A 21,717-nucleotide genomic window follows, 5' to 3' on the forward strand; every position below is an offset into this window, starting at 1 on the left:
GTTCATACTGATTTTCTTTTTGCTTTGGGGGAGTGCAAATAAATTCACCGAGGTCGCACCTTACAGCGATATTTAAGGCAGTAGACCATCTCATAGTGATAACTCTGTAACAACTTGGTTATTCCCTCACTGTAGCCAAGCAGAATAGATTATTGATAAGATGAAGGATAGAGATGATGAGCAAAGTACATCATTTTAGTTGAATCATTTTTTACACATGTTCTAACTCCTCAAAAAATGTTTTTCAATTTTCAAGTAACTGAATTAAGAAGTTGTAGTCAGGATTAAATGTTGAAAAGGCAAATGCACCTAGGAATAGAGATAGTTGAGTTTTCAGTTCTTTAGGTGATGAGAAATGGCATGTAATTTCTGACAACACAAGTATGATTTATGCCACTAAAAATACAATTGCTGAAACCCCTAACACAATTGTGTACAGAATCAGGCCTTCGTTTTTAACTCCGCCATGGTTTCTCTCATTGTCAATTATTGATAATAGCTTTAAAGGTTTATCATAACCTTTGAACGTGAATTTTTAAAGTCACATACTCAAAAATATATAAGCCTATGCACAAAGTCTGTTCTGACTAGTTATGTTACAATTTGAAATACAGGACAACAATAGGACATCCATTTTATCATCTTGTTTAAAGTAAGTTGGGTGTAAAAAAAAAGATGCATTTTACTTTTTTTTCAGTCTGAAGAAGGGTCTCGACCCGAAACGTTGCTTATTTCCTTCACTCCATAGATGCTGCCTCATCCACTGAGCTTCTCCAGCACTTTTGTCTACCTTCATTATACTTTATTTTAACTTTATTCTAAAGTGATACCTTTTCTTCATATAACTGCAGTGCTTTAAATATTTATCCACTGAACAACTTTGTTTTGTTTGCCTCAATGTTAATAATAATATTCTATTGTGCAAAAGCTACCTATTTCTAGACAGTTTGCATAACAGCCTATCTCACTCTGTGTCAGTTTAGAAACTTGGGCTTTTTGGCTTCAGCTCCCAATCGCAGAACATTGGCTCTCAGACATTTTCTTTTCATATTTTCAACAATATTTTATATGACAGCTTCAATATCCTGATTCATTGCAAGTATATAGTTATATAAAACCAAAGAAAATCATATATTGAGGCGGCACAATGATAGAATTGCTGTTTGTAGTGCCAGAGATGAAGGTTCAATCCTGACTACGGGAACTCTCTGTCCGGAGTTTGTATTTCTCCCAAGTGCACCTGTTTCCTCCAACATTCCGGAGACAAGCAAGTTTATAGATTACTGGCTTCTGTTCATTGTCCCTAGTATGTAGGATAGAACTAATGTATGGGTGATTGTTGATCAATGTGGACAATGGGCCGAAGGGCAGTTCCGCACTGTACCTCTAAACTAAATTTCTGCAGATTCTGGCGATCTGAGATAAAAACAGAAACTACTGGAAACACTCAGTGGGTCAGTCAGTATCTTATGAAAGAGAAACAGGAAATAGTGCATAGATTTTGACAAGTCAATGTTAAAAAAAACGAGGTTTCATTCTGAAGCGTTAACTTGAAGCTGGAGAACTTGAAGTCTGGTGTAAAGCAAACAACCTCTACATCAACGTGGGGAAGACAAAGGAGGTGATTGTGGACTTCAGAAAAGGCGGCTACACCTCCCCTCCCCTCTACATCGGCGGAGAAGCTGTGGAGATGGTGTCCAGTTTTAAATATCTGGGTGTGCACATTTCTAACGACTTCACCTGGACCTGCAACACGACTAACATCATTAAAAAAGCCCACCAACACCTTCACTTCTTGAGGAAGCTGAAGCGTGCTATCCTCAGCACCCCAGTCCTGACATCATTTTACAGGTGTGAGGTGGAGAGCATCCTCACATGGTGTATCACAGTTTGGTACGGAAACTGCTCTGCTGCTGACAGGAAGGCGTTGCTGAGGGTGGTCAAATCTGCCCGAATCACAAATAACTGCTTCCCTGCCATTGAGGACATTTACATCAGCAGGTGCAGGAGCAGTGCCTCAAACATCATGAAGGACCCCACCCACCCGGCAAATGGACTCTTTGCCCCCCTCCCCTCAGGGAGAAGGCTGCAGAGCATAAAGGCCAGGCCAACAAGGCTTAAAGCCAGCTTCTTCCCCGAGGCCATGAGACTTTTAAACTCCCTACCTCACTGACTGAACCCTCACTACCTCAGTGAACTGTCTGCTGCTACTGCTGTCTTACTGCACTATTACGCTGCTTGGACCTGAGCACAAATTTCGTTCATGATTTATGTGGAAGCATGTTTTTATTGAATGACGATAAATGAACCTTGAACCTTAATCCTGCTTCTCTTTCCACAAATACTGTTTTTTTTTAATGTAATATGAAAGAGCAGGATAATTAGCTTTTCAGTGTAAAGAACAAAATAACTTATGAATTAGAAGCATAAGGCCGTTTGAGCTACTATTGCATGACAATATTTAATATGGTAGATTCCAACATCTGCAGTCTCCTATTTCTCCAAGTATAAAGTATAGAGGTATTTTAGCACAATGCAGGCAAATGCAACCAGCTCAGTTAGGCAACTTGGTTGGCATTGATGAGTTGGGCCAATGTGCCTGTTATTGTGCTGTGAGACTAAGATGCTCTTTCGTGTTCATTTATTAGCTTAACTCAGGCGGTGAAGGTGATAAGCGGCTGATAAACGGCCACGCTTAAAAGGTAAGTGGTTCTTATCCTTACAGTTTGAAGAGTGCAGGAGGGTTTAAATAGAGCAATTGGACAAGTCAGCAGAATGCAATGAGGGTAATGACAATTTAAAGGCAATTTAACGTAATGAAGGCAATATAAAGGTAACCATTGAACTGGTTTCAACATAAAACTGGTAAATTGAGCAGCAAATAAGGGTAAGGCAAGGTCAGCGGAGTGGCCTTTTGGAAGCGCGCTGTTTGAGTGAAAGGCTGTGTGTTGGTGAAGTGCTGTGGAGAGGTAAAATGTGAGCAGCTCAAGAGTCTTTGGCGCGGAGGCTATCAGATTAAATCAGCTCTGTGAGTGTGTCTCATTATTTAATTAGTGATTCGGCTGCAGTGGCAATGGCAGGCAAACCACCGGAGCACCCGCTGGTTCTTGTCAGTTGGTAATTAACATCGGCCAAGATGAGGTAGAGAGAGATCCTCAAGTCCAAAATCATTCCGGAAAGCAGCACAGGATTGCAGATGAATTCACCCGCTTTCATGTCCCCTGGTAGGATCTGTTACAAGTCCCGGGATCATCACTAAGATGTGGGGGGGGGGGGGGAGAGGGAAATGTGACAACACATCCTCTCTAAGCCGCTCCAATCGCTGTCGCCGGAAGACAGGCCAGGAAGAGCTGAAGACCAGCACCACAGACGCCGTCTGTCTGCCGTAAAATACCGGTACGCTGGACAACGCTCCGGACTGAGCTGAAGCCGTCGCATGAGAAGCAACAGCTGCATCCAATTGGCTGGTAGTGGATTAACTCGCCTGCACCGTACTCCTTAAAACCAAGGCAGTTTCAGTCAGTCGGGGGAAAGTGGGGTGCCTTCCTTCTTGCTGTGCTCCTCTTTGGCTGAGCATCTGGGAGAAGCCTGAGACTGACAGTGCCTCCTCAGCTGCACACAGCCGACGAGGGACTACATGGACCCGGACCTACTCTTTGCCACTTCTTGACTGTAAATAAACTCTTTCACCTAAGTTCACCCTATCATGAGTGTGTCGGTGCAGTGATTGCGCTCATGGCGTCTTCCCCACGCCACAAAGTATATTCAGTCCTAAGACGTTGGTGAGGTTGAAATCAAAAGAGAGATAGATAGAGCTCCTCGGGCTAGTGGAATCAAGTGGTATGGGGAGAAGGCAGGAACGGGGTACTGATTGTGGATGATCAGCCATCGAATGGCGGTGCTGGCTCGATGGGCCGAATGGCACCTATTGTCTATATATCTATATGTATCTAAGTACCTGATGATCTATCTCCTTGAGTTTCGAAAGAGGTGGTTATAGAGTTAGTGGATACATTGGTTTTCTCCACTCAGAATTCTATTGATTAGGGCAGGGGTCGGCAACTTTGTTCCGCATAGGGGCCAGGACCCATATCTGTGAGCGGATGGCGGGCCACATCTATCGTCATAGTTAATAAATGGAGGTAATAATAATACATACTAACTAAACTTTGACATATTTATATATTTAAGCAATATTATGTCTATTGAACATAGCAGTTAGTTTGACACACTGGTATTGACGAAAATTAGACGAATATTTTTAATTTTATTTGGGATTATAAAGCACATAGAATTAAAAGAAATCACTTGTGCAAACCCAAAGAGGTGGGGGGGTTTGCATTACCTAATTTTCTATACTATTATTGGGCAGTACATGTTAAAAATATAATTTATTGGTTGGACAGTTCTGCTCAACGGTTGGAATGGATAAGAATGGAGAAAGAGGTTTGCGCCCCCTACGATCTAGGAGCGATCATTTGTTCCCAAATAAAGCTGAATAATATGTTATATAAGAAGAATCCAATTATACAAAATACAATACGAATCTGGAAACAAATAAAATTAACTTTAAAATTAGGAAATTTATCAGTGTTAACACCAATAGTGAATAACCCAGTATTTAAACCATCTGGTATGGATAAAACATATAAACAATGGGAAAAAGTGGGAATTAAAAAGGTAGGTGATTTGTATGAATTGGGAAATTTATTATCATTTCAACAACTAAAATCAAAATTTAAATTGAATAACAATCAATATTTTAAATACCTACAGGTATGTGACTTTATGAAGAAATATATACCAAGATTCCAAAGTATAATTTTAGACCCACTGGAAGAAGTAATGAATATCAATGCGGAGTCAACAAAATTAATATCATACTTGTATAACAGTATTTTAAATATAGAATTACCATCAACAGAGGCAATTAGAGAAGACTGGGAAAAAGAATTAATGATAAAAATCTCAAAAGAAACATGGGAAAAATATTTGATACATATACATAAATGTTCGATCAATGCTAGACATAACTTAATTCAATTTAAAATATTACATAGATTATATTATTCCAAAACTAGGTTGAATAAATGTTATCCAAATATTTCTCCCATTTGTGATAAATGTCTTTCTCAAAATGCCAATATTACGCACTCATTTGTCTCTTGTTCACAACTTTATAAATTTTGGTGTGATATATTTGATATATTCTCAAAGCTATTTAAGACAAAAATGGAACCTAACACTGAAATGATTATATTTGGAGTAAGTGGAGATGGGAACAAATTAAATACACACCAAAACTCATTTTTCAATTATGGGTTAATAACAGCAAAAAAACTTATACTTAAATTTTGGGAAAATGCTAATATACCAACATTTAAAATGTGGATCAGTAATATGCTGGACACAGCACATTTGGAAGAAATGAGACTCCTAATAGACAAACAAGACCTATTCTTAAGGAGTTGGTCCCCATTTATTGATTTCTTGGATTCATGTGGTGACATAGTATCATGAAAACCAACAGTTTCAGGTATGGGTGAAAGATGATTTAGAATATTTAAAAAAACCCATCTCACTGTGGCAATGGAATAATCTCCCTCCTGCTTTCCTTCTTCACTTATTCCTTCTCTTTCACTTTCTCTTTATTGGTTTTTCACCCACGCTCACTAATCTATTCTTCACTTCTCACAAGCTCTTTTTCTTCTCTCCTTTCTCACTTCTCTCTTTAAAAAAAAAAGGGAAGTTGTACAGAGAATGTAATATGTTAACATCGTTTTTGTACCAATGCATTGTACTCACTTCTAATAAAATTAAAAAAAACAAAAAACATAGTCAGTGGTGTGGAGTAAATTTCTCCCGCAACTATAGTATACCTTCCTTCTTTATCAGATATAGTATTCTTTAATTTAAATGGTATACCTTTCCGAATAATAATAGCCGCATCTCTTGCTTTAGAAGTAAATGACGAGTAGTAAGTTTGACCTATCCAATTTGCCTTCAGTCTCATCTGTGTTTGTAGTTTCGTGTGTGTTTCTTGCAGAAAAGCTATGTCCGAATTTAATGATTTTAACTGGGCCAGAATCTTGCCCCTCTTAATTGGATCATTCGCACCCCTAATATTCCTGCTACAAAATGTGATTCCTCCGTTCTTTATTCGTCTATTGTCTTGCATTGTAAATCAGTTTTGGTGGTTTTGATTCATATGGTGCAGCTAAATACCTCAGGATTTTGGGTGTGGGGTGATCATCCCAGACTTCTGAAGTTGTTTTACATCTCTTCCCTCTATTGAACCTCAATGAAAAAAAGAAGAAAGCATATATTGTGTTAGTGATGAAAAAAATTAACAAGTGAAACACGTGAAAGTGAATTTAAAAAAAGAAGTGACATTAAGGTATCAAAAAAGCAATACCTTAAAAACAAGAGGCCACCATTGGTGGCTAAAATGGAATTGACCTACGTAGTTGGAATTGTACATTGAGCTCCATCCCCTAGACAGAGTATCATAAAAGACTACAGGCCGTTTCATCTTCTTGTAACAAAAAATTGTCCAGTCAGGACGAATAATACAGAAAAAACTTCAGAAATAGAGAGATAGCACAATCAAGCCAGAGGCAAATCAAACCTGTATGTTCAGTTCTGTATGTATATATACATTTTCAATTGTTCTCTTATGTACCCGGGATTGTTACACTAATCGCCATATTTTCCCTGACAACAAGCATGTTCCAAGGGGTTAAACTTTGTCTTAAATACAAGCAACTTCCAAGGCTTAGACATAGCCCAACATCTGGAACTTTTCCAAGTATTAGACTCCTCCCTCCTTCACACAGGCTTATGATGTATTAATATTATTATGCACATTTTCATTAGTTATTATGTATTAGTATACATCATAAATTATATTTCCTTTCATTTAAACTATATTATGATTATTTAATAATTAATAATAGCTATATAAACTCCCCCTATCCCCCAGTTAGTCATATTAGTGTAATACCTAAAATGAGAGTTAGTATTATTTAAATTATATGGTTAATTAATTATTATATATTAAAATTATATGGTTAATTAATTATTTACATTAAATGTATGCAATAGTAATTAAGACTTTTCTTAAGTCAACAAATTTAGTCCATTCCCTTTGAATTTCTTTCATGTCCGTCAGCATTACTTCCAAATCTTCAGCTTTCCTTTTGTTTATCTTCAACTTTTCCATTCAAGGTGAAACATGGGCTCTGCCGTTGAAAACAGATTCTTGACAGATAAGCGTGTCTAGTTACTGTCTGGAACAGTTCCGCCATCTTAATTAAAGCAACATTTTTCATTGAAAAGTTTAATCTTCAGCGTTCTCTTCTATTTTCTTTACAATATCTTGTGCGTGGTTAAATGCCAAATCTGGATCCGTAAAAGAGCGTTGAGTAGAATTGTACGTAATTTTCATTTTCGCTGGGTATATTACCTCATATCGCTCCTGGGGGTAATATCAGGATATTACTTGCTTTTTTAAACAGATGCCTTTTTTCAAGTATTTCACGGAGGTAGTCCCTGAAGAATCTAACGATGTCTCCGGAAAATGTAAGATTCTCACCATGAGGTATCATCTTCAATAAATTTTCCAGAGTTGAGATGTCTAAAAACTTCACAATAATCTGTCTTGGTGGAGCATTTATTCCTCTTTGGAAGCGTCCTACCCGATGAGCCACGACTATCCTCGGGTTTTCCGATAGCTTAAAAACTTATTTGAGTAATTTGGTGACAAAATCGCACATTTGATTTCCATGCTCTTGTCCCTCCTTTACGCCCACTATTCTTAAGTTCTGTCTCCTCGATCTTGCTTCCAAATCCTGACATTTATCAGACAATTTATTCAATTGCTCCCGATCAGAATCTTGTTCTTTATTCAGACTCGTTATTTCCTGAGCCATCTCATTCATTTCAGTCTCCATATCTTCCATCCGCTTGTCAGAGTTTTTCATCTCTTCAAACAACTTATCAAATTTCTTATTATAATCTTTTTCCATTCTTGCAAATTCTTGCGTTGTCCTCTGATCAAAATCCATGAACTGCTGCTTCAGAGAGGCATACAGCTCCTTTAGTTCAACACAAGCAGTATTAATTTTTCGGTTTTAACCAGCATCTGCAGTTATATATATTATGGGGATATGTGAGGCAGACACAAGCTAAAAGCAGTGTGTTTTTTATATGCTCTTCGTCTTGAAGCATTTTTCCATCCTCATTTGTTATAAATTTTGTAGGAGCAAAATTTATTCCGTATCCCAGATTTATTGATCGTGATTTGCGAATGCTGTAAGGATGAATTTCTGTCACCCAAATTGCCATAACATGGGGGTCACCTAAACAGGGATGGATTTAAAGACTTCAAGAGGAAATGAAGGCAAAATATAGCAATTGCAAGAAAATGTGGAAAAAGGTGAGGTAATTCGTATCAGAAAAACAGTTGAAATGGTAACAGATAGGGCAGTGTTAACGGTTTTGTACACAGTTCCTTGATAGCTAATATGTAGATGCAACAATTGCATTGCCTTACTGCACTGACTAGGCTACTTGTGAGACGACTACGGAAATAGGCAGTCTCCTTTGCTTGTGAGGAGAGAAGATTGCCTATATTTGCTATAGTTTAGAAGAATGAAAGGAGATATCATTGAAACTTCCAAAATTATTTTAGGGTTTGCTAGACTGCATGCAGGGAGAAACCACGGGTGACAGTTTCAGAATTTAGCACTGATATGAAAAAATTCTTGCACAAAGGATGGTGAATCTTCTGAATTCTTTACTCCAACATACTACGATGAATTAATTCAAAGTAAGGTTGACAGATTACTGCATGTTCCGTGGATCAAAGAACATGCGGTTAATGCAGAAAGATGGCATTGAGACAGAAGTAGAGATTCACTTTGATCGTGATGAATGTGGGAGCAAGCTTGAAAGGCTGCATATATTTCTATATTTCCTTATGACATGGAACAAAAAAAAACACAAGAAAATAAGGAATAGATTACCATGAGCCATCATTCAACATGCTGATGGCTGATCTGCATTGACATTAATTCTTCATATGTACCAATTCCCCATAAACCTAAATTCTTTATCTTAAAATATTTATCTATCTCCATCTTAAATATTTATATATTAATCAAGCTTCCTCCACCCATTGAGGTAGAATATTTCAGAGGCACACTGCTCTCTGAGGGAAGAAGTTTTTACACATCTCAATTGTAAGTCATCTGCTTAATTGGATTCTATGTTCCTTCGGTTGTGACTCTCCTACTTGTGAAAACATCTCAATATCTACCCTGAAAAGCCTTCTTAGGAACTTAAATGCATAAAAACATCTCACTTTTTTTAAACTCTGAGGAACAAAATTGTTAGTCTCGATAGGAAATTTCTGCATCACAGGAATTAGTCTGGTGAATCTCCTTTGGACTGTCTCCAATGCTGCTCCATCTGCTATTAGGTAAGAAGGCCATTCGCCCCCAAGATTCTATGCTAGCTCATGAAGCAGTCTTATTTCCCTAACTAATTTGCTTTTACTTATTCTTCCAACATTCCCAGCAAACTCCACAGAGGTAACACTGGAGGTCAGGATAGAACTTAATTGTTGGAGTGGAAAGATGGCAACCCTATTAGCGTCATGACCATCCTGTCCACTCTGCATGTTATCATGTTTTTAAAGACTACGTCAGAGCAAATATGAGAAGATTGTTTTTCCTGCTTGGAAAATTATGGAACAAAAGTAATTTAAAAAAAATGAGTAACTAACATTCTGGTGAAATTAGTCTGTAGATTGATTATATATTCAGCTCATCTGCAGACATTTTCAAAATAATCCATCAAGTCGGGATGAAATAACTTAAAATAAACAAGAGAACAGTGGATTCCTGGGTTACATAAGGGTTCTATCTCTAAGAACTGTCCATAAACTTAATTTATTGTGATGGAAAAGAGCAATTTCCCCCAAAATCGTAATGTGAAATCTTCAGTTTAGTTTAGAGAGACAGCGTGGAAACGGGTCCTTCGGCCCACCGAGTCCGAGCTGACCCGCAAATCCCTTATACCAGCACAATCCTGCACTAGGAATCATTTACAATCTTACCGAAGCAAATTAACCTACAAACCTGTACGTTTTTGGAGTGTGGGAGGAAACGGGAGTACCCGGGGAAAACACGTGGTCAAGGGAAGAACGTACAAACTCTGTTTAGACAGCACTCGTAGTCAGGATCAAACTTTGGTGTATATTGCTTACAGGATAGGAGAAATCTCCAATGGAAATTCTAAATTGCAAATGAAGCAATCACCTTCAGTTATGTGTTGGAAGGAACTGCCTGGCACTATAAAGGGCATGTCCCACTTGCTGATTTTTTCGGCGACTGCTGGCATCATTGACTGACGTATCAGGTCACCGAAAAATACGCGGCGTGATGACGTACGATGCGGCGGTGACGCGGCGTGATGACGTATGACGCGCGGTGTTTTTTCAAGTGTCGCAACATTTTTTTTGGCACTGCTGGATTTTGAAATGTTCAAAATCTTTTGGCGACACTGATATGTCGCCGGCAGCCACTGAAAAAATCGGCAAATGGGACAGGCCCTTAAGCCAGCAACTCTACCGCTGCGTCCCCATGCTGCCAATGACAGCCCTTGGGGACTGATTTGCCCATGACAGCCCTTGGGGACTGGGAAAGCTCAGCATAAGTGATAGGAGTTAATACCAGCAAGTGAATTACACAAATATTTGTCCGAATGCAGTCCAGTTGGAATTACAGAGGGAGCAGATTTGCTAATCGGCAAGAAGCAGCTTGGAAATTCGAGTACTGTATCTGCGCGCAGACACAGATAATTTTTGTAAAGTTGAGTGTTCATAACTCAGATCTTCTATAATCTGGGGACCTCTGTACTGGACATCAATGATCCATACCTTAACCTTGGGTACTCCCTGTCTTGACATTGAGCCAGTCTGAAGGAGGGGGTTGCCCATTCCTTCTCTCCAGAGATGCTGCCTCACCCGCTGAGTTACTCCAGCATTTTGTGTCTACCAACGATTAAAACCAGCATCTGCAGTTTTTTTCTTACACATTGAGCATTTAATTTGTATATTGCTAACAGGATAGGAGTAATCTCCAATGCTAATTCTAAATTGCAAATGAAGCAATCACCTTCAGTTATGTGTAGGAAGGAACTGCAGATGCAGGTTTACATCGAAGATAGAAAAAACATGCTGGAGTAATTTAGCAGGTAAGGCAGCATCTCTGGAGAAAAGGAATAGGTGACGTTTCGGTTCGAGACCCTTCTTCAGTCTGAGAGTCAGGGAAGAGGGAAACTAGACATATGAAGAGGTACAAAGAATAAATGAATGAATATGCATAATGAATGTATGCATAAGGACAAATCAAAGCCACCAATGATGATCAAGGAAAGGTGAAGCCCACAATGGTCCATTGTTGGCCGTGGAGAAGGTGATACTCATAATGAATGAAACTAACTAGTGAAACTAAGCAGGACGGGGGAGGGATGGAGAGAGGGAGAGAATGCAAGGGTCACTAGAAGTTAGAGAAATTAATACATACTGCTGGGTGGTAAGCTGCCCAAGCAAAATATGTGGTTCTGTTCCTCCAATTTGCATTTGGCCTCACTCTTGACGGTGGAGGAGGCCCAGGACAGAAATGTCAGGATGGGAAGGGGAGTTAAAGTGTTTGGCAACTGGGAATCGACAAGATTGCATAAACTGTGAAATGCTTATTTTGTGAAAGATTCCATATAAACCGTTAAAGTATATTGTACATTCTTATGTTAAAGGCCATCAGGATAAGCTTGGTGTGGCAGAGACCAAGCTTCTTCATACCCTGCATTGGATGCTGTTGGATGCTCCTTATGAATGCAATAATGAAACTACAGCCGCTTTCAGTACTGGAGGAGGAGGATCCAGTTGGTCCGGGAGCAGCAGCGCTTTTATTCATCAAGGGGAGAACCAGGGATCTCCAGGACGGCCCAGGCAGTGCAGTGTCACAGAGGAGGAAGAGCACCCCAGACCCAAGTTATTCACTAATTCAATGGCCACGGTAGAACTGTTTGTCTTCTTGTTTGCACCTCTTGTCAACAGAATTAAGGTAAATTAATGATTTATTCATTTTGTAAAATGTTTTACTTTCTGGGTATTTGAATTTGGCTTAAATCACAAGTTACTTCTCACTGTTACTGCACTACTGAGTCAACTGCTTACATTATGGCGTTTGTGCATTTGAACTGTAAACTGTACAGTGTGTTTTTGTTAAATTACAACACAAATGCTGGAATAACTCGGTGTGTCAAGCAGCATCTTTGAAGGACATGGATAGGTGACGTTTCGGGTTTGGACCCTTCTTCAGACTAATTTTAGCAGGGGGAGAAAGCTGGAGAAGAGGTGGCAGTGGGACAATGCCTGACAAGTGGTAGGTGAATAAAGGTGACGGCTTTGATTGGCAGATGGGTGGACAAAGGCTGGAAATGAAAAGGAGAAAAAAGGGTGTAAGATAAAGGAGAAACAAAGGAGTGAAATATGAAACCGGAAGAAGGGATATAGGCAGAAGGGGAAAGGGGGTTGGGATAGTGGGAGAAATGGGTCTGTATCCAGGTAGGGTACAGGAAAGAAAAGGGTGAAAAAAAGGGGGCCAACTTAATACTTCACCTATCTATGTCGCCTATGGCCTGACATGCTGAGTTACTCCAATTCTTTTGTAATTTTGCATCAATAGTTCCTTGTTTCTCCAGTATGTTTTAGTATTCAATATTACACTGAATGTTTAATAATCACCAGTTTGGAGCGTTTATCGATGAGTTACGAATTGGACTGTAACTCAGTATTATTTTCTATTCTGAATACCATACTTCAGGAAAGATATAAGAGCTTCAGCGAGGGCATAGAAAGGCTTTATCACTCCATTATTAAAGGTCAGATAGGATCAGCATGGGTTTTCCCATTAGACACAAAGAACTGCAGATGCTAGTTGACAAAACCACATCAAATGCTGGAGTAACTCAGCGGGCCAGGCAGCATCTCTGCAGGACATGGGTAGTGACGTTTCGGGTCCCGAAATGTCACCAATCTGTTTTCTCCAGAGATGCTGCCTGGCCCGTGGAGTTACTCCAGCACTTTGTGTTTATTTTTTTTTGAAAACTATGATTGGTTTTCATTGGGAGATAAAGTGGAAACGGTTTAAATTGGCAAGGTGACTTTGACACAATGTTAAAGTAATTGCAGAAAAGTCAGAGGTTTAACAAAGATTTTTTTTTCACCTGTGGTTAAGATTTGGAATACATTGACACAAAGGTTGTAGCATTTTTTAATTAAGATACATATGGAATTGAACAGCAAAACAGGCTAAGGGACAAAACATGGATCTGGAAGTGATTACAGCTCCACCACTGATTTTCCAAAACCCTTGGTTCCAGAGCCTTGCTGGGTTATCCGTTTTGCTGGACCAACAGAGGTTAGTTGAATAATACTGGAATGGTCCACCTAGGCTGCTGGGGGGGGGGCTGAAATGCATACCCGCAAAGTCTGCCTTGGATGTCGGCGAAATAAACTGATCCGGCTCGCCGAAGTTTCAGAGCCCCGGCCACAGGGCGCAAATTCAATCCACCGAACTGAAGTCCGGCTGCAGAAGTTCAGAAAAGGTTGAGTTCGGCCGTCTCTCACTGCCTAGACACAACATTTTCTGGTGAATCCCGGGGGTGGGGGATTTCAAGTGCGCTCTCCTAATTATGTCCGGATTAAAGGTAGTGCATGACGGTCAGTTTAGTTTTAGTTTCGTTTAGAGATACAGCGTGAAAACAGGCGCTTCGGCCCACTGAGTCCATGTTGACCACAATCACCCACACACTCATTGTATCCTGCACACTAGGGACAATTTTGCAGAGGCCAATTAACCTAAAAACCTGCAAGTCTTTGGAGTGTGAGGAAACCGGAGCACCCGGAGAAAACCCAAGCAGTCACAGGGAGAACGTGCAAAATCCGTATAGACAGCATCTGTAGTCAGGATTAAACCTGGGTCTCTGGCGCTCAGGAATATACAGGATTCTATGTATTCCGTATAGATTTAAAAAAAAACGCACCTTGAAAAGATGTGGGGGTGGGACAATGTATTCCTTCTCTCCAGAGATGCTGCCTGTTCCGCTGAGTTACTCTAGCATTTTATGTCTATCCAGGCAAGTGATAGCTGGATACAGATGAGTGGGTTTTGATTGGCAGCTGGGTGGACAAAGGGTGGAGATGAAAAGGAGAGGAAAGAGTGTAAGATGAGGGAGAAGGGGAGGAGTTAAATATGAAGCCAGAGGAAGGGATATAGGTGGAAAGGAAAAGGAGACTGGGATAGGAGAAAAGGGTGGGACACATGGATGAGAGGAGTGATCTAAAGGGGGCCAACTTAGAACTTCACCTATCCATGTCGTCCTGAAATGCCACAGAAAATTGGTGGTGGACCTGTATGTGCTTTCAAAAGTGTACAGACAAAATAAGCCTAGTGGCCACATCTGTACTGTATAGTTATGTTCAGGCCTCTTAATTATGTGGTAATTTGACAACTTGCATTGATCATGAACTTCAGCCCTGTGTTATTAGGAGCAGTTGATTGGCTATTGCATGTTAGCCAATCAGAATGCTTAGTAATTATAACTCCGCCTAATTATATGATCTATAGTGTAAGAACTCGCCTGCTGCCTGGCAGTAGCTGCAGTAGACTGAACGTGTGATGTACTGCATATGTGATGATGAACTAGACAATAAAGATGCTTATGCTTCAACTTGTGTGAGACTAAGGTATTTACATGGTGTCGGAAAATCGGGTCTAGCCCGGGTCTGTTTACCGCGATTTATTTGGTTTATCAGTTTTTATTTGTGAGTGATTTTGACAACATGGCTAACTCTTGTCGAAAGCCAAGCCCGCTCGTGTTTGATTCTGATATAGCCGAGCGCTGACGAATGTTTGAGCGAGACTATGCTCATTATATCCGCATCGTTCACCGAAACGACCCCGATGACCTAGGCATCGCTACTGTTGAATCTAGCGGGTCCGGAAGCTATGATCCATGCTTCCTCTTTTGATTTCGCACCAGCACACCTCGATGGGAACGGACTGGTAGTGGTGCCAGCTGAGACTATCGATAACCCAGCGGTCCTGCTGAGAAAGTTTAGAGAACTGTGTGACCTGTCATCGAATCGCATACTTGAGAGAACAAGATTTTTTGCCCGACAGCAACAGGCAGACGAGCCTGTGGAACGATTTATCAGCGACCTAAGACACATCAGCTCACGGTGCCGCTTTGGTGAGTTGCCAAATGAGCTTGTGTGAGATAAAATAGTGGGAGGAATGAATGACCGCAAGTTAAGAGCTGAATTGCTGCGGAACGCTGAACTGACTTTAGAGCAAGCCATTCATGCATGTCGAATGGCAGAAGCTGTAGCCCTACTAGCTGATTTTGACAGCTCAAGTCCTCAACAGCAACATAATGTGAATCTAGCTAACTATTCTCCGCATAAAATTTTAAATGCGTCCCGCAAAGATCCAAATATGCCTGCCACAAGATGCCCAAACTGCAACTATTTCCACTCTAGGGGGCACCAATTCTGCATTGCCCATGGAAAGGTATGTCATAAATGCAAGAAACTCAACCACTTTGCTAATTGTTGTCGGTCCCGTGGGAGCACTGCTTCAAGGACAAATCTGCATCTGATTCAACAGGAGCCGTCTGATTCTGATTCCCAAGAACAAGATGATATTTCCCATGAGAACGATTCCGATAACACAGACACTGACTCTACCGTACTCTCCCTAAACCTGCGCTCCCCAGGCAAACTGATTGATCCTGCGGTGACCATGATAATCAATAACAAATCTTTGAATGCCAAAGTCGACACCGGCGCCAGAGTAAACGTTATGTCACTCAAAGAGTTCAACAAGATAAGAACCATGAACTCATGAAAAAGGACACCTCCACCCTACATGCTTACGGGGGCGGGGGAGTTCTTCACCCGCTGGGTAAAGCTGATTTAAAGTACACTGTCAACGAGCAGACAAAAAACGTAATCTTCTACACTGGCCAACCAAACTCAGAAACTTTGCTTGGCATCAATGCATGCCACGACCTGGGTCTGGTTTATTTTGGGCGTGCTGTCCACAAACTCTGTTTGACAGATGAACCAACACAACAGATGCTATCCAACTGTAAAGACTTATTTGACAGTAAACTTGGCAAACTGCCTACGATATACAAGATCCCTGTAGATCATACCGTCACCCCAATAGTCCGTGCACCTCACCGCGTACCCCACGGCATGCAGGAGAGAATACACACCGAACTCAAGCGTCTGATCTCCATCGGAGTCATTGCCGAGGTCAGTGAACCCTCGGATTGGGTCTCCACTAAGGTCGTCATCACAAAAAAAGATAAGTAAGAATTACGCATCTATATCAACCCAAAAGATTTAAACACAGCAATCAAACCCCAACACTATCCGATGAGAACCACTGAGGACGTAGCGGCACAGATTGGTAATGCAACAGTATTCTCAGTCCTCGATGCAAAAAGCTCTTTCGGGCAAATCCTGTTGGACTAGCTGATTTTGACAGCTCAAGTCCTCAACAGCAACATAATGTGAATCTAGCTAACTATTCTCCGCATAAAATTTTAAATGCGTCCCGCAAAGATCCAAATATGCCTGCCACAAGATGCCCAAACTGCAACTATTTCCACTCTAGGGGGCACCAATTCTGCATTGCCCATGGAAAGGTATGTCATAAATGCAAGAAACTCAACCACTTTGCTAATTGTTGTCGGTCCCGTGGGAGCACTGCTTCAAGGACAAATCTGCATCTGATTCAACAGGAGCCGTCTGATTCTGATTCCCAAGAACAAGATGATATTTCCCATGAGAACGATTCCGATAACACAGACACTGACTCTACCGTACTCTCCCTAAACCTGCGCTCCCCAGGCAAACTGATTGATCCTGCGGTGACCATGATAATCAATAACAAATCTGGAACCGCGGCTTCCAAGCCAACAGACCGCGTTTGACGGAGCTCCACACACTGGCGATCTCGACAAGAGATCCCAGGCTCCGGGATGTAAAGTTCAGCGCCGCAGCTGGCCGTTCCACAGAACCGCGGCTCCACAATGTTTTCATCGGCGGTCCCAGCATACTGGAGTTCCAGCGCGGCGACCCAGGAAAGGCATCGCCCGCTCCGCAATAGCGCTCCAGCGCTGTGCCGCCGCCAAAGCCGTGGTTCTGGCCAGGTCCCCTCAGGAAACGTCGCTCCAGGACCCGCTGGTAGGCCGCGAGGACAGGTCGAAGGTGCTGCTCGGAGGAAGGCAGCGTCTCCGACCAGGTAGGGACTTGAAAAAGCAGTTTCCCCATTAATCTGAAACTCAACAAGTTCAGAGTCTCCGAAGTTACATAAGTTGGTCACGTGTTCACCAGCAACGGATTAAAACCTGATCCACTAAGGACTGCAGCCATCAACGAGCTGCCAGTCCCAATTGACGTCACCAGCTTACAACGATTTCTCGGCATGGTCAATTACTTGGGCAAGTTTATTCGCAACCTCAGTGAACTTTCTGCTCCCCTACGACAACTGACCCACAACGACAATGCATGGTCTTGGTACCCGGAATACCAAAGAGTTTTCGAGACTTTAAAATTACAGCTAGCTAGCGCACCTAAACTGGCATACTTCAATCTCAATCTGCCAGTCACTATCACCTGCGATGCATCTCAGTATGGGCTACTTCATTATTATAATATCTTCAGTATTAAAAAAGTTATGGTCATTTTCATACTCGGAAATTAGCATCTTGTTCCCTATTGCTTTTCCATTGACTTAACACAAAAGCTGTGACCGAGGACAGTCAAAAGCTCATAACTTTCTTAAAAATCAAGAGAACTGAATAACATTTTCAGTTATTATAGATTGAAGCATTCTGAAACAAATATAAAACATCTTACTTGGATGACCTGAAATTAAATCATATAATTGGTTAATTACCTAATTGTAGTTAATTACAAAATTGACCGTTGTGACGGAAATAGTAATAAACACCCAGATTGCCTTGAAAATTCAAAAATGTGATATTCTCAAGATCAGAACTAATATTATTGTATTATATGCTGTAAATCCGTAACATAAATTACAATTTCTAGCATTAGACCAAGTCTTCGTGGAGAAGATCAGTTTCTAGCTGGTACATTGGCATATCATATTCAGTAGCATCATCATACTCCTCAGATTGTAACCAATAAGCAACTCGGTACACCTTGTTTTTCCTCAACTTTTCAATTTTGGCATTGCAAACTACAAGTTTACTCTTCATACAAGTTTTGCTCTTCAAACTACACATGACATGCCTTTCTGCCCACTACTTTCCCATTAAGAATGTCCTGTAGATTCAATTTCTTAAGAAATTGATTTAATAAAAAAAAATTGCCTAAGTATCCAAAGAACGAACTAATCCCATTCACACAAGAATTCACAACATAACATGATTTTTAAATCTCTCTGTCATGAATTTATATGCCAGATGGAAGGAATTTAATGTTTAATTCCCATAAATTAATCTAGAAACATCCACTCAATATAAATAAAATTATTATGTTTTTGCACAATACATGGGATTAAAACTTATATTTAGTATAAAAATATAGACTTTGAGTAGACAATAACACAAAATATAGACGATTTAGATGCTCTTATGACATGATTGTCCAAAAAAAGCATTTAAATCATCTTGCGAGTGGGGTTTTCTGGAACGCGATCAATTGTAACATTGCATTTGCGGTTAATTTGAACCCCATATCAGCTGAGATCCGTCACGTTGTAGGCGTTGACGACGTTAGAAGTATCTTTTTATTTTAATCCAGCGATTAAATTGTCCAGCAATTTAAACATTTTTTTTTTTTTAAAAACATATCGAGAAAGGAAGTCCGGTCGATTTTTCATTAGCATCTGGCAGCCCAAGGTAATCCGCCTCCGACAGGCAGGAGAAAACGGCATTTTAATCCCGCCCCACTCTCCCCCCCCCAAAGGCGCCAAAGTCGCGCACACGGCCAGTGACAGAACTGCAGCGCCGCTGAAGGTAAGTTTTGTCACATCGCTACACTATGCTCATACACCCGCGGGCCACGGCTTCGACGGCTCTCATGGTGGATGCCTCCGATACGGCCGTGGGTGGAGTCTTGGAGCAGTGCATTGACGGCCGCTGGCAGCCGCTAGCCTTTTTCAGCCATTAGCTGAGGCCCCCAGAGCGTAACTACAGCGCATTTGGCCGGGAGCTCCTCGCCCTGTACCTGGCCATCCGGCACTTTAGATACTTTTTGGAGGGTAGGAGGCCGTTGACGGCCTTTATTGACCACAAGCCCTTGACTTTCGCCTTGGCCAAGGTGTCAGATCCCTGGTCCGCTCGGCAGCAATGACACCTGGCATTCGTGTCAGGAGTTTACAACGGACGTACAGCACGTGGCTGGGAAGTGCAACACTGTCGCCGACGCCCTGTCCTGCTGGCCCTCCCGGTGGTGGCGGGCATGGATCATGGTGTGGATTACATGTAGTTCGCTGCAGCACAGCGCGCGGACGACGGGATGGCAGACTACAGGAAGGCCGTTTCTGGGCTGCGGTTGGCCGACGTTCCGTTCGGTCCCACGGTACTGTGCGTTGTTTCCACCGGGTGACCTAGCCCCATTTTACCTGTGGTGTGGCTCCGCCGGATTTTCGACACCATCCACGGTCCAGCCCACCCTCCAATCCGGGCGACTTCAGCGCTAGTGGCGGACAAATTTGTCTGGCAGGGTCTCCACAAACAGGTCGCAGCTTGGGCTAGAGCCTGCATCCCCTGCCAGACATCCAAGGTGCAACATCATGTGCGGGCCCCAGTGCAAGACTTTGTAGTTCCCTTGGGCCATTTCAAACACATCCATGTGGATTTAGTGGGCCCGTTGCCGCCGTCCCGCGGTGCCACGCAATTCCTCGCGGTGGTGGATCGGTTTAAGGGGTGGAGGATTGGACACCTCCGCCGTGTCTTGTTCCAAGGCCCTTGCGGCCAATTGGATTGCTAGGTTCATCGGTCCCCACTGCAGCGTATCTACGAGGGTCCGTTCCGGGTGTTGCGTCCCAGCGTCGTGAGTTTCCTGCTGGATGTCGGGGGCTGAGAAGAGATCATCTCCGTTGCTCGACTTCTCGCCCACCTGTTGTTTCTGTTCCTCTCACACCGTTACTGTCCTCTGCCTCTGTTCCGCCAGCCCCACCTGTATAGCCCGCCCCTTCCGTGGTTACCACGAGTTCTGGTTGCCAGGTCCGGCCTCCTGCTCGGTTCCGTACCTCGGGTTCTGGGGGGTTCCTGTGGCGGCACCTAGTGGTGGCCCTGTTAATATCGAACCCTCGCGATTGGCTGGCGCGGGTTTTTCTGTTAACTGTCACTCTAGCGCCACGCGAATAGAATAAGCATCGTTTATATTTGGCTTGGGTGACAACTTTATTCTCGTTTTAAAATAAGGAAATTTGTACCCCCTCCCGTTTTGACTCGCCAAAAGAATATGATTTTGCCTTATTCATAAGTAGGTACAGGAATAATAGAAGAATTGTCATATAACATACTACCCTCGAGTTAAATTGAATTTCGAAAGGAAAAGTTACAATGCAATTTATAAATCGTTTTTTAAGAAACCGAAGGTAGACAAAAATGCTAGAGAAACTCAGTGGGCGAGGCAGCATCTATGGAGCGAAGGAATAGGTGACGTTTCGGGACTTCAGACTGATGTGGGGGTGGGGAGGGGTGGGAAGAAGAAAGGAAGAGGTAGAGACAGTAGGCTGTGGGAGAGCTGGGAAGGGGAGGGGAATGAGGGAGAAGGCAAGGGCTACCTGAAATTGGAGAAGTCAATGTTCCTACTGCTGGGGTGTAAACTGCCCAAGCGAAATATGAGGTGCTGCCCCCCCAATTTGCGGCGGGATTCACTCTGGCCATGGAGGAGGCCCAGGACAGAAAGGTCGGATTCGGAATGTGAGGGGGAGTTGAAGTGCTGAGCCACCGGGAGATCAGGTTGGTTAATGTGAACTGAGCGGAGGTGTTGGGCGAAGTGATCACCAAGCCTGCGCTTGGTCTCACCGATGCAAAGCAGTTGACATCTAGAACAGCGGGTGCAAAAGATGATGTGGGAAGAGGTGCAGGTGAACCTCTGCCTCACCTGGAAAGACTGCTTGAGTCCTTGGATGGAGTCATATTGTATTGGATTGTATCGTATTGTATCGTATTGGATAGAACGTAAAGTGACAAGTGTAGCATTTCCTGCGGTTGCAAGGGAAAGTACCGGGGAGAGGGTTGTTTTAGGTGGGAAGGAACAAACTGACCAGGGTGTTAGAGGGAGTGGTCTCTGCAGAAAGCCGAAAGGGAAGGAGATGGGAAGATGTGGCCAGTGGTGGGATCCCATTGGAGGTGGCGAAAATGTCGGAGGATTATCTGTGATAAGAAACCAATATAATATAATACAATTAGAAAATAAGATGAATTTCAGTCTCTGTGAATTGGCTAAAAACCTCAGTATTAGCAATTGAATTATTTTAAATGTATTGATAACTTCCAGTTCTTTCCCTGAGCCAGAATCAATTGTATGAAACTAATTTATTTGTCCCGCAAGTCGAGTGATGTATTCCCTTCAATGCAAATCCATAG

The 21,717-nt window shown here is 42.1% G+C and overlaps 1 protein-coding gene across 6 annotated transcripts in view; it reads left to right on the forward strand.

Moving 5' to 3' along the window:
* The window catches only part of unc80 (unc-80 homolog, NALCN channel complex subunit), a 345,386-nt gene that overhangs the window by 29,268 nt on the left and 294,401 nt on the right, over positions 1-21,717 (forward strand). For all 6 annotated transcript variants that reach the window (XM_033023608.1, XM_033023610.1, XM_033023609.1 and 3 more), the window contains exon 4: positions 11,821-12,131. In XM_033023608.1, coding sequence (XP_032879499.1) covers positions 11,821-12,131 — 311 coding nt within the window. The remainder of the gene's footprint in view (positions 1-11,820; positions 12,132-21,717) is intronic.

This window comes from Amblyraja radiata, chromosome 7, assembly GCF_010909765.2.
Source record: "Amblyraja radiata isolate CabotCenter1 chromosome 7, sAmbRad1.1.pri, whole genome shotgun sequence".
In the NCBI taxonomy this organism is placed as follows: domain Eukaryota; kingdom Metazoa; phylum Chordata; class Chondrichthyes; order Rajiformes; family Rajidae; genus Amblyraja; species Amblyraja radiata.